This window comes from Vulpes vulpes, chromosome 14 (assembly GCF_048418805.1).
Source record: "Vulpes vulpes isolate BD-2025 chromosome 14, VulVul3, whole genome shotgun sequence".
In the NCBI taxonomy this organism is placed as follows: Eukaryota; Metazoa; Chordata; class Mammalia; order Carnivora; family Canidae; genus Vulpes; species Vulpes vulpes.
The window spans coordinates 24,479,488-24,499,372 of NC_132793.1; the positions used below are offsets into that span (position 1 = coordinate 24,479,488).

General features: G+C 41.7%; 3 protein-coding genes across 5 annotated transcripts in view; 1 reads left to right on the forward strand and 2 right to left on the reverse strand.

Moving 5' to 3' along the window:
- Positions 1-19,885, reverse strand: part of RALY (RALY heterogeneous nuclear ribonucleoprotein) — an 85,057-nt gene that overhangs the window by 60,882 nt on the left and 4,290 nt on the right. The gene's annotated exons all lie outside the window — the stretch shown is intronic.
- The window catches only part of LOC140595258 (uncharacterized), a 44,132-nt gene that overhangs the window by 18,996 nt on the left and 5,251 nt on the right, over positions 1-19,885 (reverse strand). The window lies entirely within an intron of this gene.
- On the forward strand, positions 4,317-18,610 carry LOC112928156 (small ribosomal subunit protein uS12-like). Its single transcript, XM_072736338.1, has 2 exons — positions 4,317-4,532; positions 18,082-18,610. Exons 1-2 carry the CDS (start codon positions 4,317-4,319, stop codon positions 18,526-18,528), a joined length of 663 nt encoding a protein of 220 aa, XP_072592439.1. The 3' UTR covers positions 18,529-18,610.

Sequence of the window (19,885 nt, forward strand, 5' to 3'; positions counted from 1 at the left end):
CTCCTCATCAATGATTTTCAAGAATCTCCTTTAGTATTTGAAGGGCTCTAGGGGGAGACGGCCTGAGATCCAGTTCAATCTGTAAAAAGATAAGGTTGGGACACCTGGGTGGCTCAGTGGTTGAGCATCTGCCTTTGGCTCAGGTAGTGATCCTGGAGTCCTGGGATTGGGTCCTGCATCAGGCTCCCCGCAGGGAGACTGCTTCTCCCTCTGCCTGTGTCTCTGCCTCTCTCTAGGTCTCTCATGAATAAATAAATAAAATCTGGAAGAAAGAAGGAAGGAAGGAAGGAAGGAAGGAAGGAAGGAAGGAAGGAAGGAAGGAAGGAAAGAAGAAAGAAAGAAAGAAAGAAAGAAAGAAAGAAAGAAAGAAAGAAAGAAAAAGAAAGAAAGAAAAAAGAAAGAAAGAAAGAAAGAAAGAAAGAAAGAAAGAAAGAAAGAAAGAAAAAGAAAGAAAGAAAGAAAGAAAGAAAGAAAGAAAGAAAGAAAGAAAGAAAGAGAGAGAGAGGGAGGGAGGGAGGGAGGGAGGGAGGGAGGGAGGGAGGGAGGGAGGGAGGGATGGCTCTGGTAGAAAACGGTTCATCAGCTTAGAATCACTATTGCAAATGCTCAGAAAGGTTATACTGTAGTACAATAAAGAACATGCTATGTGACACAAGGATAGCCAACTCGTTTCGCTTTTCTGAGCTTTAGTTTCCTCTTCAAACCTATCCCACCTAGGTTATTAGGAGGAATAAACAAACAAAAGGGCTTTAAATCAGCATTTAACACTTAGGTATTTAATAAGTGATTTTTCCATCTGAAGAGGACACCTGTACTATGTACCTAGCATCATATTATATGTAAGTTTATAGAGGTGAGGAAAACATATCAAAGGGAGTACAAGTTAACCATTTCTCAGTCTGCTCAGGGCAGCCCTGCCTGTTGTTCCCAGGGGAAGAGCGCTATTCCAGCAAAACCATTGTGTTGACAAGTGTAACCAGAGCCACTTAATGGTAATCAGATTCTCCCTAGTTAGGAGCACCCCTCTAGCCTCCTCCCAGTCTCCCCAGGCCTGGCTGCAGGCCCATTATCGATCCATTTCTAATTAGGACCTGTGTCAGTGCTTCTGACAAAAGGTCAGGGCCTAGGCTGCCTCTGCTGGTTTCTGGCCAAAGCATGAAATGCTCTGCCCAGGGCAGACCCAGAGAACCAATACTTAGTTGAAGAGGATACCAGACTAAACTCATCATAAAGCAGTACAAAATTTTAGAGCTGAAAGGGTCCTTTACAAGCATGAGCTTTGTTATAAGTGAGAAAGCTGAAGTCCAAAAAAGATAATTTGTCCAAGGTGGTACAAAAAAAGATAATGCAGAACTTACTTCTATTTCTTTCCTCTTAATAACTGCTTCCCAATCTGGATACACAACAGAAGGACTCTGGAAACTTGTTAAAATAAGTTTTTGGGATCCCTGGGTGGTTCAGCGGTTTAGCACCTGCCTTCGGCCCAGGGCGTGATCCTGGAGTCTCGGGATGGAGAGTCCCGCATCAGGCTCCCTGCACGGAGCCTGCTTCTTCCTCTGCCTCTGTGTCTCTGTGTCTCTGCCTCTCTCTCTCTCTCTCTCTCTCATGAATAAATAAATAAAATCTTAAAAAAAAAAAAGAGAGAGAGATACAGTTTTCTAGATTGCCTGAGTGGTTCAGTCAGTTAAGCATCTGCCTTTGGCTCAGGTCATCATATCAAGTCCTGGGATTGAGCCCCATATTGGGCTCCCTGCTCAGCAGGGAGCCTGCTTCTCCCTCTCCCAACTTGTGCTTGTTCTCTCTAGTACTCTCTCTCTCAAATAAACAAATAAAATCTTAAAAAAAAAAAAAAAAAGTGAACCCTGAAATCACAGGACCAGTTTGCACCTAGGTTCAAATCCACCTTGGGTCATAATAGTGCAATTTAGAAGCAACCCTCTATTGTCTGTCTGACCCAGCTTTCCCCCACCCCAAACATGACAAAGTTATTTTAGGGGCCTCAGAGGTATCTGTCATAAACAGTTCAGACTTCCTACGGTCCACTAGCATGTCTGTCAGCAAAGACATTTCCTTTCAAAACTAGTTTGAAACTAAAATGTCTTTTATGCACAGTAGAAACACTCAAGGAGGGGATATGTAGGGAATAATGGGAGATGCTGTGGTACTGAGAGACATGGGGTGTGGGAAGATGGATCTGTGTATAGGGGAGGACTTGTGTAGATATGTAAGGAAGTAGACAGTGGTGTCTGTAAGGCTTGCAGATATTGTCATAACACATACAATTCTGAGTATCTGGTTAGAAAATAATAGGACAGGGAGTATAGGAGGATAAATGTGTGGGTACATGGCAGGAGGAGGAAGTAGATAACTTGAAGGGAGATAATACGGATGTGTATGGAAGAGAAGCAATATGTGCACCTTTGTGACTGAATTTTGTGTCTATGTATTGCAAAGTATATGAACTTATAGGAACAGGGGGGAATGTGTGTGGCCTAGATACTTATATGCATGAGAAAATAGATCCATGAGCGTATCTGACTCATCCAGCCCTAGCTTTGCCTGAAGGCTCATACCACTCAAGGGCAGGCCTGTCTGCAGAAATTTCTCATTAAAACTGACATTAAATAAATAAATAAATAAATAAATAAATAAATAAATAAATAGAATTGACATTATGACAACAACTAAAAAAAAGAAAAGAAAAATGGTAACAACACCCCCAGCATCGTGGGAAGTTAAAAAAAGTCAATGCCAAGAAAACATGACAGACACATAAGCAATTATGCCATGATTACTTCTCAGTTTCAAAAGGGGAGGTGTTTATTTGGAGTTGAATATTGTATAAATGATTCACATCTCAACTCAAAGGACTGGATTTCCTGGGTAACTTGGGGAAGAGGGCAAGAAAGAAGAAAGTAGGTAGAGAAAGAAGGGTAAACAAAATTAAAAAGGGGAGGAGGACTGGAAACATAGGAAAGAAAGAGAGAGGACTGGGGAAAAAAAAACAAAAATAAAAGGAAAGGAGGTTACAGGGAAGGAAAGAAGAAAGAAAAAAGGAAGTAAAGAAAGAATTTCCTTTAGGCTGGCCTAGAAACTTAGGATACACTCTAGAAGGAATTCTGGCTATGGGGATGAATGGAGTAAGCAGTGGAGCCTGAACTCCATACTTCCTCATTGCTTTTATTCCAACTGTACCCTCCATTTAGAATATTCTTCCCACCATATTTGCCAAGTTGAACTTCTTCTAAATCTTCAAGACATATTCAAAGGCTACCAGCTTTTAGAAGCTTCCAAGATTCCTCCCAGTCAGAAGGTAGCTCTCAAGAACTCCCATAAACTTCCACAGAACTTTGTCACATTTGACCTGTAGGACGTAACATTCAATTTTATACCATGGGTTATCAGTACATGTACATTTCCGTTATTCATTCTGCAAGTACTATTTGTGCCAGGACTATTACTGAGGTACAAAAGAAACAGAGATAAGTAGTACACAGTTCCCTGGCTCATAAGATCTCAATTTCATGAATGAGAGCAGTTTTTGGGTGTGATACAACAACGGAGCACAATTATAGAAGCAAAATGTAAAGAAAAATTCTGCTTATGGAGTGATTACAGAAAGGTTCATTGAGAAGATGGCATTTGAAATGATGAAAAAATGAAACAGGAGCTTGTCTGGTAAGGAGGCTGGGAGCTGAGAGCTTTCTACTCAGAGGAACTGCCAAACAACAAAGTCATTCTGAGCTGAGCAGGAGCACAGGGAAACAGTGGGTGTTACCTTGCTGCTGACAGAAGGCAGCAAAGTGAAGTGGCACCAGACTGCATGAGCCTTGCAGCCAAGCCCAGAGTTTTTATCCTTTCCAACTGGGGTGAGGTGAACCAAAGAGGGAGCAGTTTAAAAACATCTCATCTCCTTATTTAGTTGCCCTACTTAAGAGCAAGTCCCTCAAAAACCCTGGAAACAGGTCCAATCTCAGGCTCTGCCTACTACAGAGGCATTACAAGAATTTCCCACAGAAGGGCAACAGAGAAAACCAGAGAATAAAAGGGTGACGGTTGGGGTGGAGGAAAGTGATATACACAAGGGAGGGTAGTAGGGCTCAAGAAGAAAGGAGCTGGAGGGGAGGAAACAGAAGCAGCAGGAAAGTACAAGGAGAAACAGATCATGGCACTGAGGTTCCTTGTTGCTAAGCTGTCCTCTACATTTTTCTAGGTAGAAAAAAATAAGGTCAATCTATGCTAGTGACAGAAATAGACCCTTTGTGCTGAGACTGAGTACATTACTAACTGCCACCTCAACCCTCCCTTTGCTCAAGATGATAGAACTGTGCCAAGAAATGGAGTTTGCCCCAGCTCTACCAACCAACCCAAAGTATGCCAAAACACCTTGCCCTATCCATGCCTTAAGTGTGAGTGAGGCAGGAGCACCAAACAAAGGTCTGGACTTTGAAGCGGGGCCTGCCCAGGACCTCACAAAAGCTCTGCTTCCTTCGCTGGACCTCAATTTCATCTGCAAAACAAGAGGAGTAAAGGTGAGGCTCTTTTAAGGGCTAAGATAGCATACGAGTTTATAGAAACTGTTTCCCAAAGAGAGTGATATGTAATGTGGGAATTTTCCTAACCTATCAAGTCGTAACTTCATTCTTTCCACTCTGAGGTATGGCCACTTTGAAGCCAAGAAGTCAGATGCAGAATGGCAGCTGTCCCTGACACCATCATCATCTATATGGCCCTGTCCAAAGTCTAGTTCCTGCCCAAAGTCTAGGTCACAAACAGATGCTCAGGCCCCAGGATGTGTTTTGTCTGACCCACATAAATTTATTTAAAAACCTCTGAATTGGGGCAGCCCAGGTGGCTTAGCGGTTTAGCACTGCCTTCAGCCTAGGGCCTGATCCTGGAGACCCAGGATCGAGTCCCACGTCAGGCTCCCTACCTGGAGCCTGCTTCTCCCTCTGCCTGTGTCTCTGCCTCTCTCTCTCTCTCTCTCTCTCTGTCTCTGTCTCTCATGAATAAATAAAATCTTTTTAAAAAAATTAAACAAACCTCTGAATTAACTGCTAACATTTCAAGCTTTATTTTTTTTTAAATATGGATTTTTTTTAATTTTTTTTTTTTTTTTAATTCATGATAGTCACAGAGAGAGAGAGAGGCAGAGACACAGGCAGAGAGAGAAGCAGGCTCCATGCACCGGGAGCCCGACGTGGGATTCGATCCCGGGTCTCCAGGATCGCGCCCTGGGCCAAAGGCAGGCACCAAACCACTACAGCACCCAGGGATCCCCTAACTGCTAACATTTCAAATCAGATCTCATGTTTTTAAAAAGTTAGTTTTCTAGCTTCTCAAAAACATCAGTTCTCAGGGCTCCTGGGTGGCTCAGTTAGTGGAGAATCCAACTCTTGGTTTTCTCTCTGTCTCTCATGAATAAATAAAATCCTTTAACAAAAAATTAAACAAACCTCTGAATTAACTGCTAACATTTCAAATCAGATCTCATGTTTTTAAAAAGTTAGTTTTCTAGCTTCTCAAAAACATCAGAGTTCTCAGGGCGCCTGGGTGGCTCAGTTAGTGGAGAATCCAACTCTTGGTTTTGGCACTCATCAGGGAAGTCTGTTCTCTTCCTCTGCCCCTCCCCACACATGCACACTCCACCCTCCCCAATAAATAAATAAATCTTTACAAAAAAAATGTACCAGAGTTCTGGAAACCCTAGACCCTCTGCAGTAAAAGTCAAAAGGTCTACTGTAATCCCATAATTTATTTGATGCCTTCTCATTTTATCTTTAAAAAATTCATATGTGATTTATTTTGAGTAAATTTTTCAATTACTGGTTATAATATCTAAACTAATTCAACTCCAAAAAATCTGAGTACATTGACACTTTAGGAAAATAGGTTTTATACTGTGATTTTACATATCATGCAATATGCAACTATGTGTCCCACCAGTTTGGGAAACTCCAACATACTTTTCGACTCACTCAAAAATTACTTAGGTCCTATGGTAAAGCACTGAAAAAACAATAACAAAATAGACATGGTTCCTGCCTTTATGGAGCTCATGGTCCAGTGGGATATAATGGGGAAAATCCATATAGAATAGGGAGCACAAAAAACGCTAAGCTAAGGATCTCAAATAGGGACTTGTCTGTAAAAAGAAAAGGTTTAATTAGGCTTTTGCTGCTGAAAAGTTCTTTCCAGCTCAAAATTCTACTAGCATCACAAGACCTTAGCCCAATATCCCTTTTGAGTTCCTAACTTATTAGCTTCCTCCCTTTATCTAGGAAATCATGATCAGTTGTCAAGGGAATTACCATGGTGCTCCACATACAAGATGATGATGTTACAGTAATTACAAAAAGACAAAGGAAACAGGCATGTAGAAGAGTCACTCAGAAAAGTCACCTACTTTCAACACACAGGAGCTGCTGCTCACTGCAGCTGGGTGGAACACCAGGAACTAACTCCTAAGTAAACCAGTTTTGTATTAGATGTCATGGTGTCTTTCACAAGACGTGGTTTCTTTCATCTTCCACACACACACACACACACACACACACACACACACACCAAGCTTGTGAGTGTTAGAGACTGCAAAAAATGCTAATTTTATAAGGCCAAGGTTCACTGAACCGTCACTAGTATCACAAGGACACCAAAGTTTCTAATAAAATGGAAGATAACTCATCTAGTAGGACTAAGAGCACTGTAACTGTGCAAAGTCCCTTCAATATTACAGAGATCCATAGGCCCAAAAGGACAAAGCAGGTAGCAAAAAGAGATACAGCTGACCAAATGTTTCAAAGAAAAAAGTGCTGGACACCTGGGTGGCTCAGCAGTTGAGCGTCTGCCTTCAGCTCAGGGCCTGATCCCAGGATCCAAGATCGAGTCCCACATCGGGCTCCCTGCTAGGAGCCTGCTTCTCCCTCTGTCTATGTCTCTGCCTCTCTCTGTGTCTCTGATGAATAAATAAATCTTAAAAAAATAAATAAATAAAATAAAAGAGCTAGTTTGGTGATAAATAGCAATAGGCACTGGACTTGGATGTCACAGAAACAACAGGAAATGATGAGGGCTTTGACAAACTTGAGAACAAATATGCCCTGTCTAAAGAAGCCAGCCAATTAGATGAACAGAAATGAAGAATGTGATTCTTCAAACACAAGCATTTTGCCAAACTGGGCTGGTAATACAGACTTGCTCAAAGATCAGAATCATATCTCTGTCCCTCAAAGATAAAAAATAAAAAAATAAAAAGCCAAGCTATAAGTTTCTTAAACATGGACAGGCCAGTGCACAAGGAGTCATGACATAGGGAGTCCCTGGCAGAGAGGGCTCAGGGAGTGAAGCCTTCTACAAAATAGCTAGCTGGGTGCTATTTCCACTTCTGTGAATAGGAATACTTCCTCAAAAATCCTCCTCCCTCTTCAGGAGAAATCAGTCACTCTCATAGCCCACATGCCAGAACCTCTGATCTCATATAAGGTATCTCCACTATAAGACAGCCCCAATCTTCCCAGGCTGGGGTCCAACTCAAAACAGAAAAACACTGGTCAAGTCAAACAAAAAATATGGATGCAGGCCAGACACACCTCAAGGAGCTGCCACTTTGCAGTCCCTGATCTAGAGGGTAAGATCCTCTGACTAGCTCTGCACAGTAAGGATTTAGGAGTCCCCTAAGGTTGCATAACTTTTGTCAGAAACTGCTTTTCCAAGGAGCTATCCAGGGTCCTAGACCATTTGGCTCCTGAGCTTTAGAACCCATGATTCCACAGCCTTCTTTGGCTTAATCCACCATCAAAGGTTCTTTAAAAAAAAAAAAAAAAAAAGATTTAAGATTTAAAGGTCTTAGGTACTTTAGAAATACAAATGCCCTGAACCCTACTCTCTGGACTTTTAACTTTATAGTTAGCTGTGGGTCAGACTGGACTCAGTGCCAGCTGTCTGCCACCCAAATTACTACAGACCCAAATCACTGCTCTATATACCACATTCACTTAAATAGCTTGGCTAGCCAGTAAAATGAAGGCTCAGCAGCTTGGTTCTCTTCAAAAGGAGATCCTGAAAACTCTCATCCCTGAACTCTACAACCAGAAGTTCCTTTGCAAAGAAAAGGACAACTACCCCATTATAGTCAGATGTCCTTGGGAGTGAACACTACAATGCTAAATGTATGTTCTCCCCTGAATCAAGAAAGCATTCCCGTGCTTTACTCCATCATTATTCTATCATCTCCAGACTCCTCAGCATTTCCAAAAGGTGCTAACACACCTTTGCCAAACAGAAAAGAAAAAAAGACTAGCTGCCCTTGAAACAGTAACTCAATCTAAGGAGGGAAGGTTTATTGCTGGAAGAATTTTGTTTCTTATTTACCAAGTCCCTCAAACTAGATTTATGATCGGGGAGAACATGACAAAAATGGTTTTTAGAAAAGGCACCTGGCAGCAGGGAGAAGCATGGCATGGAAGAGGCCAAGATAGGATGCAGAGAGGCTGGTTAGGAAGCTCTGATAGTCCTGACATGGCCAAAACAAGCTCCATATCTGAAACAGGGTATGGTCCTACAGTCCTTAGCTGACTACCTGCTCACTGGAGACAGTCATATTCATGAGTATCATCCACAGCATCTCGTACCTTGCCATCACATGGTAGGCACTCAAATGGTCATAGACCCATAAACCACCACTCCTGTAGAAGTTCCAGTGTATATATCAAAGAAACTAAGGCCCAGAGAACTTAAAAGTGATCTGCCCAAGGTCACAGAATGGGTGAGTGGTAAAGAACAAAGAATAAAGGCTTTGGAGGTAAGAAGGTCTGTGTTCACATCCAAGGTTGCTGTGAGGCCTTGGGCAGGTCACTCAACCCTTTTCGGTCTGTTTTCTCATCTGCAAAATAAGAATACCTACTTTCTGTAGAGTTGCCATGAGGATTAACACATACTACCCCCTTAGATACAATCACCAATTTACAGGAAATTCAGAACACAGAAAACTCTACAGGAAAAACAATGCTTTTACTTCAACAAATAAAGGTAATAACAACAAATAGAAGTGAAATAAGAAATTAAGAGACTTAAAATATGTAAAAACCAATTAAAATGTATGGATCTTATATAAATCTTAAGTCAAATAAACCGTAAAAATAAGATTGTGACATTTATGAGATAACTGGAAATGTGAACATAATCTGGATTTTGATGGTATTAAGGAATTGTTAAATTTTATAAGGTATGAAAATGGCATTGTGGTTCTGTTTGTTTTGTTTTTTAAATAAACTTTACCAGGGTGCCCCGGTGGCTGAGCCCGTTAAGCGTCTGCCTTCGACTCAGGTCATGATCCCAGGGTTCTGAGATCAAGTCTCACTTCAGGCTCCCTGCTCAGCAGGAAGCCTGATTCTCCCTCTCCCTCTGTCTTTCCCCCTGTTCATCCTCTCTCTCAAAGAAACAAAAATAAAATCTTTTTAAAATAAATAAACTTTACCCCCAATTAGAGCTGGAATTCACAACTCTGCAATCAAGAGTTACATGGTCTCCTGACTGAGCCAGCCAGGCATCCCTGTGGTTATTTTAAAGTCATCCTGTAGAGACATCTGGGTGGTTCAGTTAGTGTCAAGTGTCTGCCTTCAGCTCAAGTCATGATCCCAGGGTCCTGGAATCAAGCCTCACATCGGACACTCTGCTCACTGGGGCATCTGTTTCTCTCTTTCCCTCTGCAGCTCCTTGTTTGTGCTCTCTCTGCCAAATAATAAAATCTTTAAATAAATAAAGTCATCCCTTAGAAATACATTGTGAAATATTTAAGGGCAAAATAGGACAGTTGAAATTTTCTTCAAAGCACAGGATGAGGTAGGGGTATAAATGAAACATGACTGACTGACTTGAAGCTGAGTGATGGGTATACATCATGCTTCATTTACTCTGGTCTACTTTGTGTCTGTTTTAAAATTTCCATGTTAAAAATAATTGGTTAGGTTTCAATCCTGGCAACTCCATTTACTAGCAGTAAGACTGTAGGCATATTCTTAACCTCCTGGTGTCTCAGTTTCCCATTTATATGAGGATTAACAAAATCTACTTCTTAGGGTTGAGGGGAGAATAAATATGATTTCTATGTGTATAGGTAAATTTATATATATATATATCATTTACATAACATGTAATATTACACATACATAACATGTAAATGATATAAATTTACACATCTTACATGATTTATAAAGATTTATATACACACACAAAAAAAAAAACTTAGCACATAGTAACCTTCAATAAACATCCACTTTAGTAGAACACAAGGTACCAAGCATGGTATCTCAACACAGTGAGCACCCAATACATGGCAGCAATTATTAATATGAAACATAGACTTAGATTTAGGACCTCGTCAGATTTTTTAATCAAATATTCAACTAGTCTCTTCGACAGAAAGCCAAAAAACCCTCTGGTAAATGTCCCCAGTGGCAGCTCTAACATTCCTAGTCTCTCCTGAAAAACACAGGATGACCTGACACAGAATCAGGATCTGACTAATGTTTAACATGGAAGTGCTGCTCTCTGGAAGCTAGTAGGGAAGGCCACCTTATTTCCCCCAACCAGGTAATTTAAGGCACATTTTCTAATATTTGCTGACAGAACAAAGAGGAAAGGCTCTAAGAAATGATCAATGTTCACATCAGCCTTCAAAGTGATTTGGTAAAACTACAGAAAATAAACACCTAGCTAGGGCCCACCCAGCAGGATAAAAGCTGACAAAGAAATGGCAATTTTTCTCTGAGCAAATATACAAGTAATAGATGAGCTCTGAGAGACTACTCTTTAGTTTTGACATTCCCCTCTCACCCCCTCTCCCTTAAGAGAAGACAAACTCTCAACATACTTCAAAAGTGTGACTGTTGCTGGATTAATTTATTCCCTGAAATGATGTAATTATAGGCAAAGAGGTCATTCTCATCCCTCTATCCAGTTTAAATACAAATTGGCTTGGGAACAGACTTTTTCCACCTGCTCCAGAAGGCTATGAGAAGGCATTATCCACCCTTTAAGAATGAGACACATCCTCCTCCCTTAGCTCATTAGCAGGAATAGCGATGCCACTCAATTTAGTCACTCATGTGTTTCTGTTCAAGATGTTCCCGTCAGACAGAATGTCCTCTCTCCATCTCTAAGAGCCTAAAATCTCCTGTGACCATACTTTCTGGGGGAAAAAAGGGAGAAGAGAGAGGGGCACAACACCTGAGAAGGGCTATCTGGGTGTTGCTTCTGTATAGTCTGGGAGATATCTTCCAGTCACAGAAATATTGGTTCACAATCTAAAAGTACAACCAGACAGTATTAGAAACTAAAGTGGTCCCAGATGATACATGGTCACTATCTTTATCCTATAAAACCCAGTGAAATGCTCATGCCTCCAATAAATGTTCCCGGAGTACCACATCCCCACAAATGAAGCAATCTCTCCCTCCTCTGAAACCCCATCTATTTACCTCTTTATGATACTGTTACCTGAGAGTTCATATTATGGTTCTTAAAACTCACTTCTGTAACTATGCACCAGCCAGCATGATTTAAAATGAAAAATATGGGCAGCCCGGGTGGCGCAGTGATTTAGCGCCGCCTGCAGCCCAGGGTGTGATCCTGGAGACCGGGGACTGAGTCCCCCATCAGGCTCCCTGCATGGAGCCTGCTTCTCCCTCTACCTGTGTCTCTGCCTCTCTCTCTCTCTCTCTCTCTCTGTGTCTCTCATAAATAAAATCTTAAAAATAAAATAAAATGAAAAATATAAACAATGCTAAGTGTTGACACGGAGCAACAGGAATTCTCTCTCATGTACCACTGATGAGAGTGTGATCTGGTATGCCTCTGAAAACTGTTTGTCAATAATTACTAAAGCTGAACATACTCCTACCCTGTGACTTGAGACTGGAGACACTGCTCCCCCTGAAAAGTTTTTCCTAGTCTTTTGCCTCATCACTGCCCTGTCTAAATCCTTCCATCATTTTTTCTCCTGGAGGAAGAGGCTGACTAGAGGCTGACTCAGGCCACTCTTCCTGGATCACTCCAGACCAGAGAGATCTCCTCTTCTATGGAAAACTCTGCCATTTACCTATTAACTGACAAATGGCTTGTGTATTCTCCTATAAACTGCATCATCTGGTTTTATACTGTACTCTTTTTTTAACTTTTAGTAATGTTATCTAACTTGCTCACAATATTATTGTGAGGAATTTAAGTTATGGCACTCCATGGGCTCCATAAGTTTGGATGACTGATTTCAGCACTGTCTCCAATCAATAGGCACAGGCAGATTTCCTCTTCTCTAGACCTCATAAGTAATGCTAAATTGTTGGAAGGGTACGCTCAACAGTCCCTCCATTTTCCATTCCTAAGGGCTCTGTGCTGCAAAGTGTTCAAAGAAGGCTAACACAGACACTGGCAGTGGGCTTCAAGAACCACAATTTAATCACAATTAGTAAATCACAAGCTGAGTAAATGCCAGAAACCACACCTCATATAATTTACTTGCAAGCAAAACAGAGAACTATTTTATTTCAAAACTGCATATAAAAAAAAACTGATATAATAAAACTTAAAATAATTCAACATGAAACTGAATTTTCTTCCTTCCTAAATAAGAAGCTAGACAGTATCAAATCTTTCTGGAAGCCAGCCAGAGAACTGATGTGAGGAGAATAGGGAAAGCACTAAGCAGATGTCTGGACACCCAAACCTGAAGGACAATGTCATCCCCTACCCAAATGTTCTTCACACACTGCATGTGAGATCAGCAATAGAGGGTAAAGGGAGGTAAAATAAAAGGGGAGGGGAGGCACACCTGGGTGATACAGCTGATTAAGGGTCTGACTCGGGGCAGCCCGAGTGGCTCAGCAGTTTAGTGCCGCCTTCAGCCCATGGCCTGATCCTGGGGTCCTGGAATCGAGTCCCACGTTGGGCTCCCTGCGTGGAGCCTGCTTCTCCCTCTGCCTGTGTCTCTGTCTCTCTCATGAATAAATAAATAAATTAAATTAAATTAAAATAAAGGTCTGACTCTTGGTTTTGGCTCAGGTCATGATCTCAGGGTCCTGGAATCAAGCCCCAAGTCCTGGCTCTGTGCTCAGCAGGGAGTCTACTTAAGATTTTCTCTCTCTCCCTCACTCCCTCTCTTAAATAAATCTTACATATATATATATGTCCATATATATATATATACACACACACACATATATATATATTTTTTAAGTGGAAGGCAGGAATGCCTGGGTGGCTCGATAGGTTAAGCAGCCAGCTCTTGATTTTGACTCAGGTCATGATCTCAGGGTCCTGGGATGGAACCCCATGTTGGCCATTTATTTTCTCTCCCTCTGCCCTTCCATCTGCTCATGCTCTCTAAAATAAATAAATCTTAGGCAACCGGGTGGCTAAGTCAGTTAAGCATCTATCTTCGGCTCAGGTCATGATCCGGGAGACCTGGGATCAAGCCCCACATCAGGCTCCCCTGGCTCAGTGGGGAACCTACTTCTTTCTTCTCCCTCTGCCCCTTCCACCTGCTTGCGTGCGTGCACACGCTTTTGCTTTCTCTTTCTTGTGCTCTCAAATAAATAAAATATTTTTAAATAAATAAGGGGGATCCTTGGGTGGCTCAGTGGTTTGGCGCCTGCTTTCAGCCCAGGGCGTGATCCTGGAGTCCCAGGACCGAGTCCCACATCAGGCTCCTGCGTGGAACTTACTTTTCCCTCTGCCTGTGTCTGCCTCTCTCTCTGTCTCTCATGAATAAATTAAAAATCTTAAAAAAATAAAATAAAATAAAATAAATTTTTTTAAAAAGCGGAGGCAAAACTAAAACTAAACACTGGAAGTCAGATATTCAAACAGGTCTCCTTGTGTAGTGATATATCCATCAATTCTGCTATTTCTTGTCAGAACCCTCAACCTAAATATCTGGGCCAAGGCAGGAGGAGAAAGAAGCGGCTAGGATCTATTGTACTTCTCAGTCTCCTCAAAACTGAAAGTAATTTGAGGGCAGGAATCATGTCCTGCTTGGTTTTTAATGTTCTCCATAGAGAGACCACAGCAGGTAGTCCAAATTCCTGGAAATGAATGACTGAACTTCGGGATGGAAAGCACAATCATGTTACAGTAGCTAGGTAACCTACTTAGCATGGTAACTCTACCAAGACCCTAATTTTAGTAAGAGCTTACTTTCACTGGTGTGAAAAATCAATTTAGGGGGAGTTTTTAAGTTCTGAAGAAAAGATAGGCTGTGTTGAACTGACCTAGGCATAGCTATCATTATTATACTGACAACACCGTTCCTCAGTGCCAGCTCACAGCTACCTGGAAGAACAAAGTCCCAAAGCCTTAAAATGGTCTGTTTTAAGCCAGGAACAACATCTGACTTCTCAGTGTAGCGTTATCATACTTCCAGAAAGAAACCCAGACCTAGAGAAATAATGAGTTATGAAAATTATTTTTTTATATTTACTGCTGAGCTTGCTTTCACTAGCATAAATTATTACAAAGGAAACCAGACAGACAAACAGATCAACAGACACCATGCAAACTATACCTTTACCTAGGCTTAGTAAAAGCCTTAATAAAACAAACAGGAGACTGCTAAATACCAGATAAATGCCTCTGGAATGAAGAAAACCTGGCCAATAATATTAAGCTTATAAGCCTGGCCTTCTAAAGAGAATACTTACTTGGAATAAAGCAATGATTCTTATCTTGACAAATAAACAGAACTATTCACTCTCTACAGATGGCATTTCAAGGGCCAGGTAACCTCAGCAGAGGTATCTACTTCATAAAGCTAAACCTCTAAGGAAATGCAAATTTCTGGTCTAGTATTTTTCCAGCACTAGTACTGTTTGGGCATCTTATAGTGTTTTTAACATTTTCTCTTTATTCTATGATTTTAAACAGTTTGCTACATATTTAAGTATAATTTTTTATAGTCTTAGACTCCAAGTTGGTCTATGGGACAAAAACTCTCCAAGTTTATAATGGAACTAGCAGGCATTTTGATAAATTCATCTCACAAGCAATTTTTCAGCAATCTGTCCACTCTAGAATGCAATATCCATCTGTTTATATACCAAAAGGTATCTATGAACCCAGAATTTAACCCTCTGACACACTCTCAAAGCTCTAACAAAGCCCCTTCTCCTTCCAAAGATGAATTCACAAGCCACTTGTGTAAAACCAGGAAGTCACCCTATTAAGAGGTAAAAATATAATTCAAGACTATCTAGTCCAACTCTGTTGTTTTAGAAAGGAAGACTGAGATCCCAGAGAATATCAGGTAATGACAATTTACAAGTCTTTGGCAAATATCAAATGCCTATATCCCCCAGAGGAACCACACTGGGCGTGTTGGGAGAATGGCAACTTGCACTTCGGTTAGTGGAGCACTCCTGAGCCTGAGCTTCAGAAAAATCCAAGTATTCAACCACAATCAACCCACCCTTACCCCTACACGGAGAGCAGGGGGCAATGACCTTTTGGGGATATAAAATAGAACCTACTAATAATATTCCACCCTCCCCACCTCCTCTGATGAGGTAAAGCCTGCTTATTCACATGAAGGCCATTATAAAGTGACAGACACTAAAACTAAGGAAAAAGAAAGGGTTGTAGAAACAGAAGAGATAATAAGGATACTTGGGCAGATGCCTATCTCTAGTTACTCATTTAAGCAGGGAGAAGAAAGTGAATAGAGAAGGACCTCCAAACCTTTTTTATTCCTCTCTGGCTCCGACCCTTTTGGTCTTTTACAAAATTTCAGGGAGGTCTGAGATTATGATAAAATGGGACCAGAGAAGAAAAGGAGTTGGCTAAGCCCACAAATTGAGTCAGTAGCAGGAACCAAACTGAAAAATCCTCAGGCTCATGACATGGCTTCCAGTTTATCTCACTGCACCCCCTCTCTCATCCTGACAGTCTAAGAGCTGTCTGAAACTTTCCTCACAGAACCTAGTGGGCAGTTGCAGGTCAGCAGGCAAACATTACTAGTCATCTTCTCCCCGCTCCAGTTATACATTTTTTTTTAAAGATTTATTCATGAGCAACAGAGAGAAAGAAAGAGAGAAAGAGAGAGAGAGAGAGAGAGAGAGAGAGAGAGAGGCGCAGAGACATAGGCAGAGGGAGAAGCAGGCTCCATGCAGGGAGCCCGATGTAGGACTCGATCCTGGGTCTCCAGGATCACATCCTGGGCTGCAGGCAGTGCTAAATCGCTGTGCCACCGGGGCTGCCCCAGTTAAACATTTTATACATAAAGCTAAAATAGAAAAAAACTAGGTTTTTTACAGACATTCATGTGAAAACCCTATCTCTACCCTTTCCCCATCACTGCCTCAGAAAAAAAGGGGGAGGAGAAAAGAGGAAAGAAAATGCCTCTCCAAAAGATATACTGTCTAAATCAACATCTAGAATCATAAAATGTTATTGCTAGAAAAGACCCTAGTAGCCATGATTTCCTATCATTATTCAGATGAATAAAGCTGGACCTTTGCCACCTGACAAGAAGACTAGATAGAGTGCAGAGTTCCTGACTCCTATCCCAACAAAAATCCCTCGTGGTCCTTCCCCATTCTGTTCCATCCTGAACTGCCCCATCCCACCCTGTACCTCCACCACTGTTATCTAAGCTACTGAGATCTGCTGCCTTTCTGGACATAAGTTCCTGAAGCTACATTTTACTTATCTTTGTTTTCCCAGTGTCTAGCAGGTAGTAAACACAGGTGACTTAGGGCCACAGTAACACATGGAGAGAGCAGTACCAAAGGAAGTTGTCTGGAAAAAAATGTTAAGTCTTCCTTTAGCTTAATAAAAGTAATCTTCAGGGCTAAGCAGGGCCTGAATATGCGGGATCTAACATTTCTTCCTTTTCTAAACTAGTGTTTACATCATCCGGTTTAGCCAGGAATAGTTACCAGATATGTTGTACAATACTGTCCCCCCTCACCTTATGCTTCTACCCCCAATCCTCTCCATGGAGAACTTGGCTCAATAACTAGAAGGTAAATGAAAGCAGATTTAAGAAGACCCTTCAAGAGAAAACCACCTCGGGATCCCTGGGTGGCGCAGCAGTTTGGCACCTGCCTTTGGCCCAGGGCGTGATCCTGGAGACCCGTGATCGAGTCCCACATCAGGCTCCCGGTGCATGGAGCCTGCTTCTCCCTCTGCCTGTGTCTCTGCCTCTCTCTCTCTCTGTGTGTGACTATCATAAATTTAAAAAATAAATAAATAAATAAAAATTAAAAAAAAATAAAATAAAAAGAGAAAACCACCTCGTCTCTTATGTCCTCACCTCAATAATCAGCATCCCCATCTATACAACTGCACCAGGTAGAAATCTAGAAATCATCCTTGATTTCTTCCTTACTTACCACACAATAATCTTTGTGTCTCACTGCTCAATTCCTTCTACACATACACACTCTTCATATGAAACACCATCATCGGGATCCCTGGGTGGCGCAGCGGTTTGGCGCCTGCCTTTGGCCCAGGGCACGATCCTGGAGACCCGGGATCGAATCCCACATCGGGCTCCCGGTGCATGGAGCCTGCTTCTCCCTCTGCCTGTGTCTCTGCCTCTCTCTCTCTCTCTCTCTGTGACTATCATAAATAAATTAAAAAAAAAAAAAAATTAAAATCATAAAAAAAAAAAAAAAAAAAAAAAAAAAAAAAGAAACACCATCATCCCCTACCTGTATTACCACAACAGCCTCCTCCTAAACTGGTCTTTTTGTCCATGGTGCTCTAGGTCTCCAAACCACTCCCCAAACAGGTAGCCAGATACATCCTTCTAAAATGTCCATAGGAAAAAAAAATAATAATAATAATAAAATAAAATGTCCATAGGAGCAGAGACCCTATCACCTCAAAATGAAGTCCAAATTTCTCAACCTAGGCAACAAGACCCTTTCATGACTTGGCTTCTACTCTACCTACCTTTCCAATCTCCTCTCATTTCTTGCCACATTCACCCATCTTTTGCTTTATGCTCCCCCCAGCAATCTTTTTTTATTTTTTTTTTTTAAGATCTTATTTATTGCTCTTTTTTGCTCAGGCCCTTGGTGCCGGCAGGATGGGCAAGTGTCTGGCCTCCGTACTGCCAGGAAGCTCCGCAGTCACCAAGGGGACCAGAAGTGGCATGATAAGCAGTACAAGAAAGCCCATTTGGGCACAGACCTGAACGCCAACCCTTTTGGAGGTGCTTTCCATGCAAAAGGAATTGTGCTAGAAAAAGTAGGGGTTGAAAGCCAAACAGCCAAATTCTGCCATCTGGGTGTGTGTCAGGGTCAGGGTGTCAGGGTCCAGCTGATCAAGAATGGCAAAAAGATCACAGCCTTTGTACCCAATGATGGTTGTTTGAATTTTATTGAGGAAAATGATGAGGTTCTGGTGGCTGGATTTAGTTGCAAAGGTCATGCTCTCAGTGACATTCCTGGAGTCCACTTTAAGGTTGTCAAAGTAGCCAATGTCTTTTTTTTGGCCTTGTACAAAGGCAAGAAAGAAAAACCAAGATCCTAAGTTTTGGTGGTGAAAACATGACAATAAATTTTTAGATACCAAAAAAAATATATATATATACACACACACACACACACATACATATTTATTCATGAGTCACAGGGGTGGGCAGCGCAGAGACTTAGGCAGAGGGAGAAGTAGGCTCCATGTCGGGAGCCCGATGTGGGACTCAATCCGTGGACCCAGGGATCACGAGGGATCATGCCCTAAGCCAAAGGCAGATGCTCAACCGCTGAGCCACCCAGGCATCCCTCCCCCCAGCAATCTTGAGAAACAGGAGATGTGTTTAACCCCTCTGGGTATGTATGAATAAATAAATAAATAAATAAATAAATAAATAAATAACCCCTCTGGGTCTGTTCCTCACTTACAGAATGGAAATAATTGTATGTACTTCTTGGGGTGGCCATAACAAGAAATTAGCACGTTAAATGCTTAGAGTAGCACCTGATATAAGAAATGCCCAAAAGTCTCAACTACTACACCCTCACCATCTTTAGACTTGCTATTTCTTCTGCCTAGTCAGTCTCCTCATCAACTCTCCAAATCTCTTTTCCTCCTGCCTTATGTCTATTTTTCTTGAGATCTGGGCTTAGCCAACTTCTCTGAAGAAGCCTCCAAGGCTGGGTTAGTTACCATTCCTCTATGCTCTAATAGTGCTTATCCCCATTCACAACACTTGTCACGTTACCTGTTTCCTTGCCTGGCTTCCCCACAAGGCTATTATAGACTCAAATCACCAAGCTTAAGGCTGTGCATGGCAGATACCTAATAATTTTTCTGTAAATGGAAAACTTTCTAATAATGAAGTGTCCAATGAAATCGAATCTCAATAAGTAGCCAATTCAAATGTTGGCCAGATGGCTGGCTGGTGGGCAAGACCTTAAAACCCCTCAACTACAAGATCCTGTCCAAACAAACAATTCAACACATTCGGACCTCATTATCACACTCAGGGGTTTGGACTTAATACACAGGCAATGTAGGGCCATCAGATCTTTAAGGAAAACCCAACATGCTCAGATCTGTTTGCTGCCCAATTACCCATCTCTGGAACGCCTCCCACCTCCACTCCTTGTTGGTTTTCAGGACAAAATTCCAACAACCCTTCATTAACAATACATTCCACCACCTCCCAAATATACAGAAACAAACAGTCAAACCTAAGGGAGTTTTGAAAGGCTAAGTGCAGTGGATCTCTGGGTGGCTCAGCAGTTTAGCACCTGCCTTCGGCCAGGGCGTGATCCTGGAGTCCCGGAATGGAGTCCCACATCAGGCTCCTTGCATGGAGCCTGCTTCTCCCTCTGCCTGTGTCTCTGCCTCTCTCTCTCTCATGAATAATCTTAAAAAAAAAAAA

Bases quoted from the DNA above. Each gene is read 5' to 3' on its own strand.
- LOC112928156 (XM_072736338.1), top strand. From the start codon at position 4,317: ATGATAGAACTGTGCCAAGAAATGGAGTTTGCCCCAGCTCTACCAACC. The intron at 4,533-18,081 runs GTGAGGCTCTTT...TGGTGCCGGCAG, and splicing joins GCAAAACAAGAGGAGTAAAG to GATGGGCAAGTGTCTGGCCT.